The sequence below is a fragment of the Brugia malayi genome (genome assembly GCF_000002995.4).
Source record: "Brugia malayi strain FR3 genome assembly, contig: Bm_v4_ChrX_scaffold_001, whole genome shotgun sequence".
In the NCBI taxonomy this organism is placed as follows: Eukaryota; Metazoa; Nematoda; class Chromadorea; order Rhabditida; family Onchocercidae; genus Brugia; species Brugia malayi.
This window is the reverse complement of record NW_025062479.1, coordinates 4,620,084-4,642,140: the sequence shown is the minus strand read 5'-3', so window position 1 is coordinate 4,642,140 and position 22,057 is coordinate 4,620,084. Positions and strand designations below refer to the sequence as shown.

Below are 22,057 nucleotides of genomic sequence, written 5' to 3'. Positions count from 1 at the left end.
ACATACTGCATTTGTACTATCAGTATATGCCGATTGTGAAAGGGTGAAGTAAGTACAGTAATATATACATATGAGAAAGGGAAGGGACATGAACAGCAAAGGCAATGCTTTGAGTCAAATGAATAGTTGGGGGTCAAAGGGCGTTTCGCAGTGTGATATGGACGCTTGGTGACCTCGTATCATTGCTTTCTTTAATAATGGCTTATCAGCAAAGGTTACGGAATTAGAAAAAGAAGGATGGGAAAAGTTATTAGCTGTTTTGATTGACTACCGATAACAATACAATGGTATGATGAAGGAGGGAATGGAGGAGGCAGAATTGTTGTGCGGTGACTGTAATGGGTGCGACAGCGGGATGGGATAGGAGAACACAGTACGATTGATACTGAGTGATAGTGGACATGGGTCAAGGTCCTCACTTCTTAGCGCACTTCTTGCCAATAGTTTCCCCCAAAATTCTAATTTATTACTTCTACCCACTGGTATTTGCTGTGTTGTTGTTTAGTTACCGAACCAATTTACCTGCTCCCCATCCTTTCTCCTCGAATCCTCTTACTGATCTTCTACCTACATTAAAATTCATTAATGTAGCATCAAATTTATGCCACGTTTCCATCATACCGACGTTCCAGCCTCACTGATTTAGTGCTAATAAGTTGAGCAATCTTATAAATCTTGACCGTACGAAATTAAACGCTGCTGAGGCTGTACAGAAAGATGCTGAAATTCTTTTGGACGTAGGTTGGTCCTAGTGTTCGTATGTTCATATGTCTTTTGTACAATAGCATTTCCGTCTTTTTGAAAGCTTTCGAACTGATGGATAATTCAGCGAAAGCACAATAGTTCAGTGGGTGCTAGCTATAGAATTTTTTCTTTTTGTGGAATGTTGCTGTAGCTTATTTGATGATTAGAAAGCTAAGCTAACCAAAAACTGTGCTTTTTTGAAGCATTCAAATAATTTAAAAAAAAAGTTCTCTCAATTAATCCGAATCAAATGTAAATAAAAGGACTTGTTTTCCAAATCCCATAACCGGATTTTTCAAATAAACACCTTCGCTGTACGACATTTCAAGATATCTTTACAAATATCCCTTATCTAAAAAGTTCAAGATCGTTAGCGGACTTTCACAAAGCATCGAAGCATTTGGAATGAGAGCTATTGTCTTCTTTGCAATCAAATAGATAAATTTATTAACTCAGGTTAATTTGACTTCCAAGGATTTGCTTTACTAATGCAGAAGAACGCTGGCATTGAAGAGCAATTTAATAATTGGCGGATTTAGTGATCTAATCGAAAGATTCAATTTTTGTAATGTTAAATTTGCAGGAAAGACGAATAGGGGAATTCAAGATGGAATCTGAATATGGTGGAGTGTGTCTATTTTCTTGGTCATAAGTTACGAATGAAACCGAATGGTCAGAGGCCATCAAACAATGAATGTTGTCATTGCTTTTGGCTGTTGCGGTCGTGCACCGATGGACACAACTATCCATTTCTTGCAGCTTATGGATAGGGGCTGAAAGGCTTTAATGGAGCTTATTATGTGTTGAGATGAGGAAATGAGTATGAGTTGTGTATGTGTGTGTGTGTGTATATGTGTATATGTGTGCACACCCACTTGTGCACTAAGGGGGAAGGAAGCATTAGTTGGCACCTTCGGGGCTTCAAGATCACTACTGGATTGCTTGGATCAGATTTATGGAAATTGAAGAAACAGGGCAAACTGGTACGGGGCCATCTGAGAAAGTCTCTCTCCTTATCCAGTTTTGTACAACTCACTGATAAATTTTTATTCCAGCCAACCTGAGTAGATAATGGTTCATGGAGAATGGCACAGAGGTCACCTTTTCCAGCTAAAGTTCGCAGTTCTACTTTCGCATTTGCATTTTTTAACCACACGCTTCTATCATTCTATCCACTTTTTTCAAGAAATGTCCCCTCCCCTGCCCCCTGCCCATTCCATCTTTTGTATGTCCTCAATCATTGATTAAATACTCTCACTCCGCTGTTCCTTCTTTGTTCAGTAAAAATCTGCACTTGAATCATAACCATTTGCGTCTACTTTTCCTTCGCTTTGTTTTCGTCCCCTCAAGCAACACTTATTATCTTCTCCTTTTCTTTGACGTCCCATTCTCTTCCCTCATGTACTCTCTTGCCTTATTTTTTCTTCTTTCCACTGTTATGACACCCTCATTTGTGTTGTATTCCATTCAGTTCTCTATTTCTTTGCACATCCATAAATTTCGGGATATGAACATCTGGAGTGGTAATGTTCGGAGACAGGAGTTCGAGAGTTAAGTCAAGGAATAGAGTAATGATGTTACCTGTTCTGAATGCGTATCCATCTTTGAACAAATGAGTTCGAAATAAAATCAGCATTTATTTCTCTCAAAAATGATTTAAAACTGCCGACAAAGCGGTTTGTGATCTGCCACTTTTTTTGAAATATTTTGGAATTCCAAAAAAGGAAAACATTGGAGAACTATCATTATTTTCATATAAAAGTGGGAAAAGAAAATGAAGTGAATGACGACGACCTTACGAATGTTTAATGAGAAAATCAGTTGTGCACCGTGTACTCACAGCATGCATGGCACATACTCCTACTCATCCTACGCATAAATTCAAGAAACTTTAACTTTTGCGCTTACTAACCGACAATAAAACTTCCGGAAGAAATGCAGTTTCATTGAATGATTACGAAGTAACTGTTACAAAACCGTTGACGTATTAGCAATCACTTTTTTCCTTCATTTAAAAAATTCAGGAAACTTTATTTCCCATGAAGTGATCCGGGAGAGACTTTTTTGATTTGTGATTTAGGAAGTTTTTTTTTTTTTTTTTTCTGTTTCTATGGGCTACCCATTTCAAATACATATAAAGGTAGCACTTTCACTGGTGTAAACAACTCAAACTTGAGACAGAGAAGTTCAGAACCTGAAGTTTGTAAAGTGGACAGCCGTGTAATGAACGCATTATGAGATATGATGGATCTCCATCGACTGTTTTCTGGAAAAATTATACAATTCTTTTTTTGATTTCTTTGCCACTTTGATAGATACATGCCTGATCCTTCTATTCCTGGCTTGCAACTTGGGTTCATTGTTCCCTAACAAGCATGGAAATTGGAAATACTATTCATGTTAACACTGATCATGTTAATAGTGATGGTGGCACTGGGATAATAATTTCTATTTACAGACTTTCAGGAGAGTTAGTAGTGGTTTCCAGTTGGGATTTTCCGAAGGAGATGGGTGAGACTTTTGTATTGTTCTGTCTACTTCTTAAATGAGCACAGTTATAATGACTCTTTCATAATAATCCGATCCTAATTGAGTATCCAAGTTCTCATTCGAGTAAACTGACCAACCACATTTTTTTAAGATCCTAACTGTATCTCGGAAAGTTCACTAATTGCTCGAACTTTTTTTGATGGGAAAAGATGAAATTGCTCCTTCCTGTCCCTGCTGCTGCTTTTTTAATGTGTAACTTTCCAGCTAAAAATGAAAGCACTCCATTTGCAACCTATCACAGGGAACAGCTTTGAATTCAGCCGTAAAGAACTACTTTTTCTAATCGTTCAAACGTTAGTAGAAGAAACAGTTCATGTGCCCAGTGTTTAAAATTCAAGAAAATAAGGGGATATTCCAATTTTTTGAAAGAGATACGCTACTGTTCAGATATCTTCAATGTTTATGTTACCTGTCTCCAGTATTTGAGGTTATGAAGTTATCAAATTGATTAATCGAGTGACCAATATTAAATACCAGAAAAATTATGGTATTTCTGATAATGAGAAAACCAGTATTTTTTAAAAGATAGGGTCCGAATTACTTCTTACCAAGGTTTCATTTCCTCAATAAAACCAATTTTCTGCCATTGTTTTTTTTTTACTTTTTATTGTATAGGTATTATATGCATATAATTCTTACTTGTTTATTAGTTTATATTTGTCCATTTATGAGTTTATTTACTATTTCTTTACCTTACTTAAATGTAAGGTAAATCCATAGACAGAAAAGTTTCGTCTAATCATTACGTTTGTTCGATTCAATATACGAATTTTTATATTTGTGTTTGTGTCTCCTTTCTTCTTTCTATTTACCTGTAAGTTTATGGTTTCGTACACCTTATATCACACCCAACTTCCTTCTTTTAAACTTACTTTTTTTCCATAGAAATAGAATCGATTTGGTCTACAAAAAAAAAAACCACATAAATATTTTGGGGTTCTTTTATGAAGATCGTCACTATCAGCATAAGATTGCCACTATCAATAAATACATTAATGAGACTGTTCAAAACTTTATCTAACACTTTGCCTGTTATTTATTGCTCTAACTTTTTTCTGATATCTCGATTATTGAACGAATCATATTCGTCATACTGAAATGACGTTTTAGACCTATCAATTTTTATACAATCATAAGCTGTAATTATTGCTTAGAATTTTTGGTTCTCTAACTGATACGAGAATAATTTAAAAAGGTTAGCAGTTGAGGTTAGAAATATATAAGAAGTGACACCGCTATTGCAACAAACAGGAATAATCCTGTGAAAAATACCTGTTTAGTTGTCCTCCAACAAAAGCAATTGTTTCCCAACATACCGCGGAATTTCTATCTTTCCAATTCCATTTATCTTGTTGTTTTTCTAGTTCGTTTTTATACTGTGAGCAACGCTTTACACTGTGTTTTCATCGGAGGAAGTTTTTTTTTTTTTTTTTTTTTTTTTTCAGACGTCTTAAAAGGAGAGGGGAGTAACAAGTAACGTTTTATAAATTATCGAAATTTTAACTTTTTCTGAAATATGTAAGAAAAAAATTGTGAAAAATTCTGAATTCAAATTGGGTACGAGTATCAAACTTCTAAAATACTGTTCAATTCTTATTTGTAAGCCTATTGCAATGCCAATTACAATTATATTGAGGCGACTATTAGATTCTTCAGTTGATTTAACATTAATTTCAAATTTAAGATTTTTGATATTCTTTTTTATGAACGATTAAGCCTAATACTGCCGTATTGGAAATGATTTTATTAATTTATTATTCGAATTAAGTATAATTAATTAACTAAACATGGTGTATTTACTATTTCAACTACCTTCACCAGTAGAATTTTTAATTAAAAACGAAGAGCTCTCTTATCCCTCTCTCCTTGCAGTTCTTTTGCTATCTTCTTCGAAATAAGATATGGCAAATCTGATTCGTCAATTTCTGATCTATTGCTATTTATTTCTTGAATTACTTACCTGTAGTACATCAGGTATGAGGATTTCCAACTGGATGGCAAGGTAATACAGCGATCTGTATAACTGCTGAAGTTATCAGTACTTGTTCCATAGTGAAATAAGCTCATTCCAACTGTGTTACTCAAGGGGTTGAAATTCGAGGTTACATTTCCAAAAAAATTTTTTTTGATTATTAATTCTGTGATAAATCTTAAGTCAAGGATGAATGGTATGGATGAATGAGTCTTGAGTTTGGTATATTCATGATAGTGTCATGTTTTATTTCAACCCTTGAATAACACAGTTGGAATAAGCTTATTTCACTAGTAAGTTTTCAAAATTCTATCCAAATTCTAAACGTAGAAACGGTAAAAGAGAGGAAGCAAGAGGTGAGGAAAAGGAAAAGGCTTTCATAAGAAGGGAAGTGTTGGATGGTGGAATTAGCTCAACTCATCCATAACACATTGTTTGAGACAGCGAGACTCTATTTTAGTCTCTTGTTAAGCCTAACAATTATGCTAATTGTTAATGCTTTGTATGTGTTTGGCATATGTGTCTCTCTACTTGATTTCTCTGTGTCCACGTTATATTTATATCTATACCTATATGTATATATTATATAGCTTTGGAATTTTAGGCATAGGTTATAAAGGGAACAATTCGTGCTGCACACATTTGCCATGATAGGTCTAATTTGTTTCAAAGAACGCTTTTTTGTCCAGCTGGTTCTATTATATAGTTGTTAGCAGTACATGATGTGAATTAGTATTACCCTTGGAAAGAGGTGAGAAGAAACTTTTCTTGTTATCAGCCGTCAGCTGGTGGCAAGTTACTATTAGATATAGTGATAAGTTGTTTCAGTTAGTAGGTAAAAGTCGACCGAAATATTGTGTCATAATATCTTAGTGGAAGGTTGATCGATCGAAATGGGACGGGGATACGCAAATAAAGTATCAATTAATTATCAGTCTAAATTTGTGTTTTCTAACTTAATTACAAAATGAAGTATTATCCAGTGCCCTTGTTTGTTTCGTATGATATAATATTTGTTGTGCTATTGAAAGAGAATAAGAAACTGTTGTAGTGAGCTACATATTAATAAGAGTGAATAATGGTAGTAAATAATAATGATAATAATAATGATAATAATAATAATAATAATGCTAATAATAATAACAATAATAATAAATAAGTAAATAAATAACTGTAATAATAAAATTTATTATTATTAATATATATAATCATTGTGAAACGCTTTACTATCGCCCACAATGATTTTTATAATTGCATTTTTATAGTCTTTCTAATTATTCAATTGAAAGGTATAAGAAGCAGTTATTGCATTATGAATATAACTATGGTTATCAGCCATTCATTGCCCCTATCTTTTTATATATACTTTTCTATATACGTTTTCATTCCTTGTCATTGCATCTTGAAATTCTTGTATTATATTTGTACTCTTTCAGCACTTCTAAATATTTAAAAATTAACTTCCAAATGTGAGGTGGGGTTTGACAACTTTATAGTCGTTGATTAGGGAAAAAAAATTTTTTTAATCAAATTTTCTACAGACGGTGGATTTTTCGGAACTGCTTTGTGCTCGAATCTCTAGTTTTCGAAGTTTTTTGAACTAAGCTAAAAAAAAATTGGTGGAATTTGCTGAAGAAAAAAATATGGAGTGATGTTATATTGTTAAAATTACATTATACATTTCTTTTCACACATTGTATGCTGACCATTAGGTAGGCCTACCACCCTTATTCCTTCTTAAATGAAGTTTGATTCTCAAAGTTTATTTTTTTTCCGAATGATGAAGTTTTCACCAGCCCATCCTTTCAAGCATTCAATGGCATAAATCGATGAAGGTGAAAGAATGGATGTCTGCTCCAACTTCATCTTTTTTTGAATATTGTTGAATTAAGGAAAAGCGTCATCAGGTTTCGTATGTATAATTTTTATAACACATCTTTACTTATTCTTTTTTTCGCTTGTTAGTTTTTACGCCTTTCGTTCTCTGTGCCTGCATTTTTGTACATTGAATCTACAGAAATGTTTTTCACTGATCTGGTGAACTGCCTATACCACGAATCTACAGTTAGTGTTTCAAGTTTCAGTGATTTTCAATTCCTCAAAATATTGGATTTTGCTGGTCACTGGAGGATCAGCATGTAACATCCCGATGTCTTGTGTACGACTCAGCTAACATTGAACTGACCTATGCCAGTCTTTGAAATATAAACAAATCAGCGTGATACCCAAAAGGGAACTAACTAATGGTACGTGTAGTAGTTATGTTAGCGTGGGCCTATTCTACCTCTTTCCCTGTCTTTTCCTTACCCTTTTCCCGTTAGCAGTTTACTGGTCCAGGCAAGTAGAAAAGCTCCTATTCTTGGTGAGTGAATAAATGAACGCCGCTTAATGGAATTTTATTGGGAATTGTCTTAGGACTCAAGACAAGGCACGGCTGATCGAGTGCGACAAGACTCATAGACCGGCCATATATGCCCACCATGCAAATTTTTATTATTGGCTAAAGCCAAACAAACTCTTCGGCACACACACACACACACACACACACACACACACACACACACACACACACACACACACACACACACACACACACACACACACACACACACACACACACACACACACACACACACACACACACACACACACACACACACACACACACACACACACACACACACACACACACACACACACACACACACACACACACATACATACATACATACGAACATATATACATTCACGCACATACACATCAACAGGCGCAACAGGCACCTCACCTTCCGCTGTCAACACTGTTCCCATCACCCTTTTTTTCATAGGTTGATTTCAAATTCTTCTAGCTTTCTTTTCAAAAAAAAAAAAAACTCCAAATTGCTAGTTTTAGATCTAACCGAAAAATTTAGTGAAATTGTCCTCAACATTTTAATTTTTTTACCTCTTTCAAAAAGAATAATGGCAAGCACTATATAACAACTTTTCTCCTTTTTTCCATCCTGCCATGTCTAAGTTCAACAAGTGTTTCTACATTCCGGCCATACTTTAATATTTTAATCGGGACATTCATTTGAAATGGTCTCCGTCTTTGCAGTTCGAAATTTGCATTGATAGTACTTCCGGTTTTGTCATTGCTTGAAACTTTAAACTGAGTTGTAGTTAAAGGTTAAATTGCCGCATTAATTTGTATTTATTTTTTTCTTTGTTTTCTTCCCGCAACGAGATCATCTGTCGACGATAGTGTTTATCGCAAATCATATTGAAATTATTATTATGAAACACATTGTTTTTTGAGTATATAGCCGCTGCAAACTTTTGAAGGAAAAATCGTAAAAGTTTCCCAGGAATGAATTATCTCACCGTCTCTTCACTCTCTTACACTTCCCTTCGAGCTATTTGATAGACCGGTTGAGCAAAATTTAGCCTGCACTACTCAATGCACTGTATCAGAGTGCTGTAGATTCCAAGCAGTCCTAGTAGCTTTAGAATTCCTGAATTTCAATCTTTTTGGAATTTTCTAAACCAAAAATATCACAAAGAGGCCAGTCAGTCGTGGGAGAATCGTAAGGTTTTGAGGAAGTGCTATTTAAGACAGTGTGTATAATAAGTTTTTTGATGAATCTGCTTAGGTTTTGTTCTGTTACTCTTTGAAAGGATTTATGACGTGCTCCGTACTGTTTTTTATTTCCTCGTTAGATTATCAGAGGAAAATGCTTGGTGCCGGAAAGCGGTAAAGCGTCACTAACGGAAAACAGCATTGTTCGACCTTCCATTCCCTTGTTAGCACGGTTCTTATCGCCTACAAGGCAGAAGCAAAAAACTTCATCATTTACCATCACTTCCGGCTCGATATACTGTATCACTTAGAAGGATATCACTGAATGTCAAGCAATTTCAGAAATTAGAGGGAATTAGATGAGTTTTCTGGAAGAAAAGGCAAGGAAAATCATAACTGCCCAATATTATCACCCAATCCTGAACCTTAAAGTTTTGGTCTGAAAATTCCATCCCTTTTTAAATAGAAAAAAAATTCACTAATTTAAATCATCGCATTGTTTGTATATCTATTTTCTTTAGAAGATTCTGACATGTTCTAAGTTTCCTAGATATTGTCAATTGTTAATGCTGTTAAGAGGCAAAACGGATACAGTAAAGATGATTTGTAAGTTGTACCGAGTACAGTTTTTTTAAACTTGCAGAGTTTTGAAATGCATAAAGGTTGGGTTCTGGAGTTGCTAATACTGCGAAACACCTTGAGGGCAGTTATTTTTGACTAGATGAAACAGTACAATAAGCAGTCGTGCAACACAGTTGGAAGATGGAGAGGGGTGTTTTGAAAACCTATGCAAAAGTGATTAATTAGCAAGAATTAGGGATTGTTAGAAATGTGGAACACCTCGTGTTTTACCATCTATTCACACAATTGCACCCCGTAAACATCTGAATTTTCAATGCTCTCCTCTTCTTAAAGCTACACATAAAGTAAGCATTGTTGCTCTCCTCCCTTTACCCTTTAAAACAGACCCTTGTTTAATCGGCCATTCATCTAAAGCTCCGACCAAAACAATGAATACATCACTTGTTCCCCATTTCTCCCACCAATTTTAATCACTACCCACATACATACATCCAGTCTTCGATTTCATATTTTAATAGAATTTCTGTTATCGTTTCAAGTTTATTTGTATAGTAATATAACTTTGAAGGTTAAGAATTATTTCAGCTTCCAAGGGCATATATGAATTAATTTACTCTTTGCGCACTTTTTTGAATCATTCAGGTTGACAGATGCTTAAGATACTTGTGACTGCTCACTAAATCTACAAAACACAAAAAAGGAAATTAAAACACAGGTATTTTAATTTCCTTTTTTACGTCTATTCTGTATTTAATGTTAAATTTAACTGGAATTAGAAGGAGAAAATATTTGAAATATTATTTATACTTGTATTCCCATCACTTTTAATCTTATAAGTTTTTGAAAACATATGCTGGTCGTTAAGAGCTAATTTTCAGTTTTCGAGAGGTTATACAACAAAGTCTCCCAACTTTAGAAATACGTAGCAGTAGCCAAATGGCTGGACCGAGAGGCCTTCTTTATAAGGTAGTTTTTCCCATTCGAGCCTATTCAAAAATTTAGGAAATTGAATGATTGTTTTTGAATCAAAAGTAGATCATAATTTTTACCAGTGGTTGAAAATTTCCTCAATACATCTGTTAATTTGAAAAATTTAGGGTTATATCATGTCACTTTAATCTTAAATGTGAAAATTTATACTTTCCACACAATTATTGAATAATAAATTCGTTCTTTTATGAAACTTATTTTTTTCTCGTACCATCCTTAGCGAAACAGCTGCGATTTTTTTTTTCTTAGTTGAGTACGTTTTACTTTTTTTTTCCACTTATCAAGGTTTGCCATTTTCTCCAATTTTTTAATCAACAATTGATGGAGTTGATAAGACAATTGAACTTAGAGAAATAAGAATGCTGTCATTGGTTCGCGTTAAAGGCTTTTTAACCTAAAGTAATATCAAGTATTGTCAATGCACAGCTACATGAATTGAAAAAAGTTTGCGGCAGACTTCCGCTAATCAAAACGTAGCGTTTTTTTATTTTTTTATTTTGCTTAATGATCCCGATTATAAATTGTGCATGCTTTGACATGAACCAATTGTGTTAGGTTTTCTTTGTTGGCATAAAGCGAACTGTTATAGCGAATCAGGATATTTTGTGCACTCAAGAGAAGTTCAACTTTTCAATGGCAAGTAATCGTTATTGTAGATGTGTCCTTTAATGGAGAAGGGAGATTTCTCAGTAGTTAATACGAACAGCATAAAATATAAATTGATAGAGCTAAAATAAAATAAGGATAGAATATATTTCCATGTCAAAACATCGGTACCGCTGTCAAAAGAGTTTTTGCATGGAAACAGTGAACAGGATTAACGCGGTAATGGATAGCACCGCTTTATTCTATTCAACTGTTTATTCCACTCCAATACAGAGACGGTTTTGATAATGATACAAATACAGATTATTTACACATGCATGATGCGGTCCATATTGCACTTAGTAAAGATGGCCATCATACAAACGGGAACTTGCTTAAATTACGCTTTGTTTTATTCTAGCCTTTTATAATTCAGGTTGTTTTACAAAAATACCGAGTGAAATGAAGATTTTCCCCCTATGATGCTACTAATGTTTGGTTTTATGCAAACATCGCTTGTGCTGTAAAATAAGCACAGAATTATGCAAATGTTTGATCCATAAATTTTTTAGTTTTCAGTGTCTTTTTGGTATATGTGAGAATTCACTTCTAAATAACCGGAATAAGGAATAAGTAATGATTGCTTGGTTATCCATAAAGTTTTTTTTTTTTTTTGTTTGATGGTATAGGAGTATTGGAATAGTTAGGTATTTGGATATTCATTATATTAGTGGAAGGAAATGAACAATAGTCTATGGCGCTGATCATTTTGCTTTTTATGTAGCGTCCAGAATTTGTTTCGTCCTAAAATATGCATATTGAACAATATTAATAACTTCAGAAGCCCTTTTTATACATTTCAGAACTTCACTGGTTTCAAAAAACTGATTATAATCCGGCACAAATGATAAATCATCTTTTAGTTCAAACATTCCTTATTCCGACTTTACAGAAAAATAAGTATGATTTCATACATACATCACAGAGGAGAAGAGATAAGACCTTTTTAGTTGAAGGTAATTGATATAGCCTAGGGTACATCGAACCATTCTTTGCTGTTGTTATCTATAGCTGCATATAGACGGTCAATTGATATTCGAAAAGTTGCCTCAAATTGTCGTAGTTATGTTCAGTTCTCTTTCTTTACTTCCCACTTATTAATGCAAAGAGCGTAGAGAACTGAAAAGGAAAAGACGAGTTCAAATATGCATTATGATAACGTTTCATTAATGAACACGCAAAATCTGAATAATGTCTTGCTAGATATTCTTCACTTCTGTGATAACTCCAACTTACACTCATCAATAATTTTTATACTATTGTTGTTTCGAATCGATTCCTGTAATTCCTTTTTTTTTTTTTACCTGAAGTGTATTGCCATTTTTTAGTTTTCCTTGCAAACTTCTGTGCTTGCGTTGCACTTCATTTCAGCTCTTTAACAGAATATTTAAAACTATTTATTTTCGCTTATTAGATTTGCTTTTCAAAGAATTTAAAAATTTGCCGATCTAGGGGTACAAAATCAAAATTTGCATGAGACCTGGCTCTCGTTTTCATCCTTTAGTAGTTTAGGGATTGGTTCCTCCGGGATTGAATAGTAATGAATCATGCAATTTTAAAAGCATGCGAAGTTAGAATTTGTTATTGGTTTTTTAACAAATATAAATTATAAAAGTTGGCTTAATTTTGTCGCTAGTTGCCATAAATGATTCATTTATTAAAATTATCGCGTGACATCAAGATTGTTGATTGTGCAGTCAGGGAGAATATGTGAAAGTGAGAGGAGAACGAAAGAAGGTAATTTCCAGTAAAGACGTAAACTGCTGAGCGCTCTACACGTCTATATGAACCTTGGAAATCGGAGACAGGGTGGTTATGTTATATGCATGGAATAGGCTGTAATGATAATATGTTTCCCGAGAGAGGAATAGCTGATGAAGTTATAAATAAAATGGATGACTACTTATGCAGGTGTACGGTGTTTCCCCGGTATCTTTTTAGATGAATCCATCGCGTGTCACCTCAACATCCGGTAACAAGTGCTCAATTGCCATTAGCTTAATGCTTTTTCCTTGTTCAGTCTTATCTTCTCATCTTCAACCAATTTTATCTCTACTTTATCCCTCTAACTTCCTTTTTTTTTGTTTAGAGAAGGCCTTCGACTTGGTTAACATCCATTTATCACACATCGGTTGATCTAGTTAGTCAGTCTAGCTTCCAGTTCCGCTCGTAATTTCCCTGGATCAGCAAGCAATTATTGGCTATTAACTTGATTTATATAAACTTTTTTTATTCTGCAGGAAAAACTTTCCTATCTTTCAGTTCTTTATGACCGCCACTCGTTTTTTTTTTTTTTTTTTTCTTCAGTCGTCATTACTATTTTCTTAGCACATTTTGATTCCGTTCTCTTAGTCACTTGTAATCTTGTCCAGCGAGTAAATAACGTCTTTTGTTGAAGGTGTTACTTTTCTCTTTTTAGTTTTTTTTTTTTTCTCTCGGGTGAAAATTGCGATTATTCACAGCTTTACATTACTGTAGCGAACTTCTGGATAACCGTTACTTCCTGAATTTTTCTTCTGATACAAGTTTAGTTTACAAAAATAAATGAAAAAATGAATTATAGATTGTTTATATTTAATTCATTCTATACCATTAATTCATGCTTTTCATTATGTCGCTTCTTTTCGAACCTTTCCTTCCTACAGAATTTGAAATTATTCGAGTGTTTATTCTACATATATAATATTTCTGTTGCTGTTAATCGCTATGTGAAAAAGTTCTTGTTCTGAATGATATAATGAGTTTAAAATTTAAGTTCAAGTTCCAGTGCTACAGTACTACATAACTTAGTAGCGTCGCTTTCTTATCATTAAATTTATGTAAATGTTTATTAAAAGCGTTACTGCCAAACATCTTCAGATTTGGAATGTGTATAATAAATAGGAAGTTTCAATTTTTCCAAATGTGAAAAGTTCGCCTCAGAAAAATAAGGACTTCAATTTTTTATTTTAAAAACTTTTTTGCAAGATGTCTGGTCGTCGTAAGGCGATGCCAACGAGACTTTTGGAGACTGTAGAAACGTTTTATCCAGTAGCAACTGTAGAATCGATTCCATGCACTTCATCAACTAATGGTGTTCAAACGGTTAAGGGTACTCTTCTGATAGCAGAACCAACTAAACCAATGAACATATCCACAGAGGAGCTTATTTTGGACGATATTGTTAAGGTAATCGTGCATTCCAAACTCATTTTGAATTTTAAGTGCCAGGTTTTGTAAATTTTCAGGTCGAGATAAGAGAAGTAATTTGTCAAACTTTCAGCAAGAAGAAATCACTAAGCATCCTACTATGAGGGAATTCACCTCTGCTTCATCGCCTCGAGGGCAAGTTGATTCGTTGAAGAGCGATACATCAAGCATTTCTGAGCACACCAGGTTTGTATTGCTGATCATTATGTCGGTTCAGTATTCTCACTAATTTAATCTTCAAGTAATAAGATGTGTTTATTATAATCAAATTGTTTTGTTTCTCTGTCACATTTGCTTCTCCAAACAAATTCTCAAGCTTATGTTAATGTAGACAGACGATCAGACGATCTCGACATCCGGTCTATTAATTAATTAAGAAATCAGTGTTAACAGCATTTCCTAATCGATTATGAACATTAAGGTTCCTTGACTTGTTGAATTTCTTTGATATAAAATTTTGTGAGCAGTATTTATTTTATAAGTCAAAATAAATTATTCTCATTGTAAAAGTGGTAGTTTGGAGTTTTAGATTCAGTAAGTTTACTTCATTCCCAAACTCACCCACATCATGTCTTTTCTTATGAGCAGTGAGAAGAGTTCGATTCGAAAGATTTAGTATGCTGGATGCCCTAGATTATATTTCAGCATTAGTATTTAAGAATAAAAAGGGACAAAGGTTTCTGTTGTTTCATGTTTCACAATGAGACTTCATTTGTATGGTTTAATAATTAAAATCAGGCAAATTTGCATTTAAAAGCCTGGAATGTGGATGGTGATATGTGTTACTTTGGCATCATTTTTTCTGATTTAACGCATATTAAAACACCAAATTCACTCATTCAGTCATTTACTGACTGCTTGAGATTATTAGTTTTATTCAGGGAATTGAGAATGTGAAAATAGTTACGTGCATGTCATGTCTTCTTCTGATCATACCGTTTGGCGATCCTTAAATGATGGAGAATTTTGATTGCAGTAAATTTCCAAGTTACATCTTTTTGAAGAAGATATGCAACTTTTTCGGTATATTTGTTCCTGTCGTTATCTCACTTATGTGTATAATAGTTATTTAAAATTTTGCATTGAGGATATTTCTCATTCATGCCTTCTTGGAAAAATGTAACATTTGCTTTTGATCTGATCTTTTGGAAAGATGCGCCAATGACAAGGGAAGGTCCAGTGATATATGAAGGGAACGTAGTGGCGATTGATGTTCTATTATGCGGAATTCTTATCTAGTTTATTAGATGTCGCTGATGCTGAGATGATGCAGTTTTCCTCATTTAAATAGAAATTTTATTCCTCACGTAACTTAGAAGTTTACATACTGAAATTGGTTAGGAAAGATGAAGGAGGTGGTTCCATTATCGGCTTAATCAATGAGCCATAAATGTTTTAAAGACTTTTTTTTGTTTTGTTTTTAAGAACATTACTTTTTTGTTAGCACTGGAGTAGGTTTCGTTTTCACACCTGATTTCGTCAAGTTTTTAAAATCATAGTACCGCTCGATAGTATTTGCTGAGTTGTCATAAAATATATCACCGATAACGATATACCACACGATATGAGATTAATGAAATCCTATGTTTTGTTACTGTGATTAGCTAGTATTATTCTACTACCTGAATTTTGTATTTTTTATTGTGGACACGAGATTATTCTAAGAGTCGTCTTTATTGATAATAGTGAATGGCAAATAATGCGACCGTTTGTCATTGGTGGTCAGCCCGAGTTTTATCATTTCTAAGCTTCGACAAAAGAAAACCAATTATGGCTGGAATTAAAACTAAACTTGCTAATGACTTGCTTTTCATTGTGTGATGCGTGATTTTTGATATCATTTTGAACTTTCTTTGTGTGGTATCCTTCTCCACTTAACCGTTATAATAAAGGTAATTTAAACTTTAGAGTGAGCTTTTTCGTAATATTAAAATTTAAGCAACTTAATGGCAGCGCTAACTGCTCAATACCTCTAGTCACAGAAACATTTTGACCAGGCGGCACGATAGTAAAGTGCGCAGCTGCATTACCCAGGAGTATGAAGGCAGAGCAGGAGTAAAAAGGATGAAAAAAAAACAAGTAAACCCACTTCAATGTTGATTTTTTTTTTTCTATTTCATTAAATCACTTAAAAGAATTAAAAAATAACGATATAACATTCATCTATATGGAATCGTAACATGACGTCAATCTGATCACTTCATTTTCTTTTTTATTGCAATCTTTATTCATTCCTTTGGTCTTTGGTTTCATTTGAAGTTTAGGCAAATAGTACAACAAGCATGCTTTATGCAGTTATCATGCATTACATTTGGATGATACTCAGTTTTCAATAATCTTCAGGAGTTAAGGAGTGGTAATGCTGGAAATTTTTTCCAGAGAACACATTCTTTCAGCAGGAATATTTTCAGTCCTTATTTCTTATCATCAGGTCACTGTTTTGCAGCACGTCAGGTTCAACCGGAGTGACGGATATCCCGGACATCTTAGCACAAACGGAACACGGATGTCGTGTACTAATTGATGGTAACGCATTGCGTGAGGTTCTTAACAGTATCGATACGTACGATGGCAAACTCGATCTCGTACAAGATCTTATCCGACAGGTCGGAATCTTTTCATCTAAAATTTATTGCTTGGTAGCTATTTGCTTAATGAAAGTAACGACTCTCCTGGAAGGCGATTAATGATAACCATCAAGTCATTCTGTTCAGTCGTTCTGTTGATCAAATCTGACTAATAAGAAATTAGTTATCCCAAAACCACCATTCCTAGATTTTTAGTGCATCACATCTTTTTTTTAAAGAAGTAAGAGAAAATAGATTGAATGGTGAGAACTTTGTTCCAAAAAAAAGTTTCTTTTGTTTTGGAAAGATTGGATGAATTGTATTTTTTTTTACAGCCTTTTGTAAATTTTGCAACGTTTTGTAGCAAAAAAAAATTTCTTTTGTCTTGCAACAAAATGGTAATCAATTTATATTGAAAATTAAAAAAAGGCAATACCAAAATGACTCCTTTTGTACTGATATAAAAAAATGCATTTTGATGGTTATAGTTGTCTGGGCAGACTACATTAGCAAACCAAACAACATAGTTTTCTATTATTTTTGTTTAAATATCTCATGCTAGAAAGTCGTAACAACATCCCTATTCTAGCTCTTTTCTTGACCTTGAATACTATTCGTTGCCAATTATTCATTTGGAAAAGCGGAAAAAAGTTTAGGAATATTGATACACTCATTTTAGCATTTACACAGTTTATTGGATGATTCTTGCCACACGTTTTATTACTGCACTGGCCTATTTCCAGTGATTATAAGTAAAAAGAGTCTCAAACTATAAAGGAGACTTAAGAGCTTAGAATGGAAAAAAATTAGGAAAGACCAGAATATCATTATTGTTATTAATGTGTAGTTTGAAGTCCGATGCTTTCGGACAGGTTTTTGAGATGTTAGTGCGTAGATCCTTACCTGAACCAGAACTTGGAGATGACGAAAGTTTTATTATCCATCTATCCAATAAATTGCCATTGTCGTTCATACTATATAATTGAGTTTTAATAACATGAGCTAGTGGAAGGACAGTTTCATTGAAAATTAGAAACTGGAGTCATTTATTACATGAATTTCACTACTCGGCAAGTTTTTAGATTTCATGAGATTTTTGAAATTTTAGTTGAAAGCTGTTAAAGAACGTTTAAGTTGTGGTGAAATACATATCAGTAAAGAAGATATCGAGGACACGAGTCTCAAGGATACAGATGAATTGGTTACGGAAGTTAAGGAACAAAACTGCTTTCAGGTAGTATTTCTTATTTTCTAAAGCGTTTTTGGGGATGCTTTCGTAGGTTCGTTTTTTGGACTATCTACGATCATCCTTGCTGGTTACTCGTGAGTTGTAAGATAACGCTTCAGACGTATCACGGTTTTTTTTTTGTTGAAATTTGCATAAGTAAATTAATGGAGCACAATAGATTTAAATCTATGACACACTACACACACATATACGACACGTACGTGAATGACAAAAAGGACGTATGGCAGTGGTGGGGCATTTAGCATTTGCTTGGATGGTTGTCACTGGAAATGGTTGTAAAGCGCTTCCAGAAAGATTTAGTGTAGGTCAAGCCGGACAGAGGAAAGGAAAACGTCCAAGCTGAAGAACTTAATCCTTCTGCTGGTACCTGTAACCTCACTTGAATCTTATTGATGGACACCGACTGCTATTAAATTACTTTTTACCTGTAACATATGTGTACTTGATAAATTTACACGCATTCGACCGCTTCAGTTCTCTCCTGAATCACTTTTTTTACTTTCGTTGTTGGTGTCTTACATTCAGGCATATTTTCCTCATAGATTTAAATAATTTTGGACGAGAAAGGTTGCTATTATCTTATAAAATTAAGGAATTTATGTCAATCATGAATGAAAGATGAAATTCCCCGAGGATTCCGAAAGATTCCTGAAAGGAATGAATAATCTATATGATACAGTGGAAACAGCAATTTATAATGAATCATTACATAACTGTTTTCGGATAGAAATTTTGATGAAATTAATAGTAAATTTTGCACAAGGTGATATGGCTAAGTTAGCTTACTTTTCATTCTATTGTTTGCAGAAAATGTCGACTGGGAATTTAGATGAATTGATGCTTAGACAACAATACCTTATCCAACAGCAACAAAATCAGCAACGCTTGCTTGCAATGGCATCCGCTCTTCATGCTGCACAACATTCCAGTGCTGTACGACTGAGTTGCATGCTTCCTTCTGGTACCATTTTTTATTCAAAGCTTAAAAAAGCTTTCTACATTGATGTTATCAGAAATTTGTTTATCTTTGTCAGCTTAACGATAGTCTGCGGTGCTGTAGTATAGGAAGTGATTGTAGTGAGTTGCAAAAACCATAACGGTAAAAAAAAGTAGCAAAAAAAAAAAAAAAGAAAAGTAGTTTGATAAACCACACGACTAGGCACAATTGAAGTTTAAGGTTTTCGGATTGTTGCGATGCTTCATTAAAATTTGTCGCTTTAAAATTATTTCAGTTCGGAATTTCAGTCACAAATTTATACATAATAATTTATTTAATATTGCGGTTTCAATAAACTCACTTTATGAAAGTGCGCTAAGTGCAGAAAGCTATTCAGATTGATCAGTCTAATTTGAATAATATCGTTCAGCAACAACATATGGGCAATTTCTGAATGGAACGGCACTTGGAAACGATTGTGGTGTTCTAACGGCGACAACAATGCTTTCCCAAAGTGTCAGTAATCGAATGAATAATGTAAGCAACCATTTGGGAACAACAGGGAATGATTGTGCTGATCGGAATGGTTGTGAAACGCCGCTGAATTTGAGCAAAGTTAAGTTGAAAAGGTTTGCATATTCCAATAGCATTATTTATCCATAGATCTCCAAGTTTAAAGATGAAAGTCCACGCCTAATTCATGTTTGTAAAGTCCAAGTGATCGAGTTTTGAATGTGACGTGCTAAAAACATAATTATTTCATTGTGGCCAGAAGTTTAAAACGATGAAATAGTTATGTTCTTAGCCTTTAATATCAGAACGAAGGAACGAAAGTGGAGAAATTCGTCAAATATTTAGCTATAGATCGTTTATCATTTTGTCGTAAAGTTTTTATCTTTTTGACCTCATTCTCATTTAGGTGAAAGGAAAAACTTTTTGTCTAATTACATGTCTAGCGAGTGGTTCAGTGGAATATAAAATGTGTGTCGAACTTCGAAACGAAATCTCATAATATAATCAGTCGTTTAGAGTTTAGATTTAGCGTTTAGATAATGATCGATGCCAAAAAATTGGGACTGAAATTTCCAGGAATACCTTTATTATTATTAATTATCCTGTGAGTTGCATCGGCTAGAATATTACGGCGCTTTTTGATAGGTCTATCATTATTGTAATTTGATTCTTTTATTTATGAAAACTAAATATTATATACTTTGGAGCTATATAACCTCATATTTTCTTTATATTATTCCATATATTTCAAATGAAATATGACATATTTTTTCAGTCCCATAGATCATTCCAAAGCGCGTAAAGTAGCACCATTTAGCAGTAACACCAATTCAAAAAAGCCAAGTTCACCACCTGAGCAGCAGATTCTTAACCGGCTGCCTTGCTCTTCGATCTCACATTCTTTTGCCTCTGAAAGTAAGCGAATTTTCAACAGTGAATTTGGAATGTAGAGTGATTTATATATAGTCTGAGTTGCTGATATGTTGCATTACCTTAGCATCAAATCAGTTTGCTGAAACTGAAGCAATGAAGTAATTTTGTGAATTGATATTTTAAATGTTTCTTGAAAATTAAAAAGAGATTAAAGAAAAATTAAAATCAATCAATTTTACATTAAAATCAGCTGTTGAGGAGTATTTACTTTTTTCGTCTTTTAGCATCAGCTTTCTCTAGTCATTCACCAGGTTCATCGGGCGAAAGCACACCTGGAGGCGTAGTGACGTCAGAGAGTATTCCAGCTCGAATTCCTGCCAAATCACCGAATCATATTAAACGCCCGATGAATGCCTTCATGGTCTGGGCACGTGATGAGCGAAGAAAAATCTTGAAGGCTTGCCCAGATATGCACAACAGTAATATTTCGAAAATCCTTGGTTAGGTTTGAAATTTTTAATCGCAGTAATGAGAAATTTAAATATATTGTAATAGTTCCTTTTTTGTGCCGGTTAAATATATTTGATTTTGGAAATGCAGGGTCGAGATGGAAAGCAATGTCTAATATAGAGAAGCAGCCATATTACGAAGAACAATCCCGGTTGAGCAAGTTGCATATGGAACAACATCCGGATTATCGTTATAGGTATCATTATTTTTCTGGAAAAATTTTTAACTATTTGATTAGATTTTTATGGAAAGGTTCAAAACGTAAACAATTTTACAAGATATCATGTTAGATTTTAGTTAATATCAAAAAAAAAGAAATGGAATTCTGGGGCCCGGGAAATACATTTTTTGGGATTTATACTGATTTGCATCATTTTTAGGCCTAGGCCAAAACGAACATGTGTGGTTGATGGCAGGAAAGTGCGTATTAATGAATACAAGAATTTAATGAGGAGCAAAACGGCGACAAATCTACCTAGCACCACTGGCTGCACATCTGGTACTAGTGAATGGAGTAGTGATGTTGATCAGTGTGGGACGGCTGTGAGTCCTATATCTGGCTCCAGTCAATCCTTAACAGTTAATAGTAATCCATTAACTTTAACAACATCAACAGCAGTAATACTTCCCGAAAATAATAGTGGAACTACCACACGTCCCCGATCATTCTCATCTGTCGATTTTGCCAGTCTCAGTGGCGCCACAGTATTCACTGATCTGGCCCATCATCATCATTGCCATATGTTGCAAACTGCTGAATAGCGCTGTGTCATCATGTCCATCTGTATCTGGCACTGTTTCATTTTCAAGTCTGTAACTGATTTCAGTTCACTTACTGATCCACCACACTATTTGTTTTTCTCCAAGATGTTTGAAGTTTGTAAGAAGTATGAGTTTTTATTCAACTTCTCGTTAAGGGGATAGGATTATGAAATAGTTTAAAAGTTGGTCGAAAATAAGCGAACAATACAACCTTTAATGCTTGAAGAATTTCTCGTAGGATTCTAACCCTGAGAATATGGTTTGTTTTAATAGGAAGAGATTTGTGGTAAATGAATGTTTATTGACGCTTCCAATAAATTAAAAGTCAGGCAGATAATACGTATCAAATACTGAATACAAGAAGAGTGAGGTTTGATAAGAAATGTAATTTGTTAATTATTGTACTGTACATAAA

General features: G+C 34.1%; 1 protein-coding gene across 2 annotated transcripts; it reads left to right on the top strand.

Moving 5' to 3' along the window:
• Positions 1-10,343: 10,343 nt before the first annotated feature.
• On the top strand, positions 10,344-21,642 carry Bma-egl-13 (Uncharacterized protein; the record flags this gene model as incomplete). 2 transcript variants are annotated; one of them, XM_001899377.2, is made up of 11 exons in its annotated part: positions 10,344-10,373; positions 14,010-14,210; positions 14,305-14,417; positions 16,678-16,837; positions 17,907-18,032; positions 18,855-19,008; positions 19,415-19,613; positions 20,273-20,412; positions 20,655-20,870; positions 20,971-21,076; positions 21,261-21,642. In XM_001899377.2, the coding sequence occupies 11 exons, from the start codon at positions 10,344-10,346 to the stop codon at positions 21,640-21,642; spliced, it is 1,827 nt and encodes a 608-aa protein (XP_001899412.2). The 2 variants fall into 2 exon arrangements, with proteins under 2 accessions (XP_001899412.2, XP_042929568.1); XM_043073634.1 differs by lacking the exon at positions 10,344-10,373 and having other exon boundaries at positions 20,682-20,870.
• Positions 21,643-22,057: the final 415 nt, after the last annotated feature.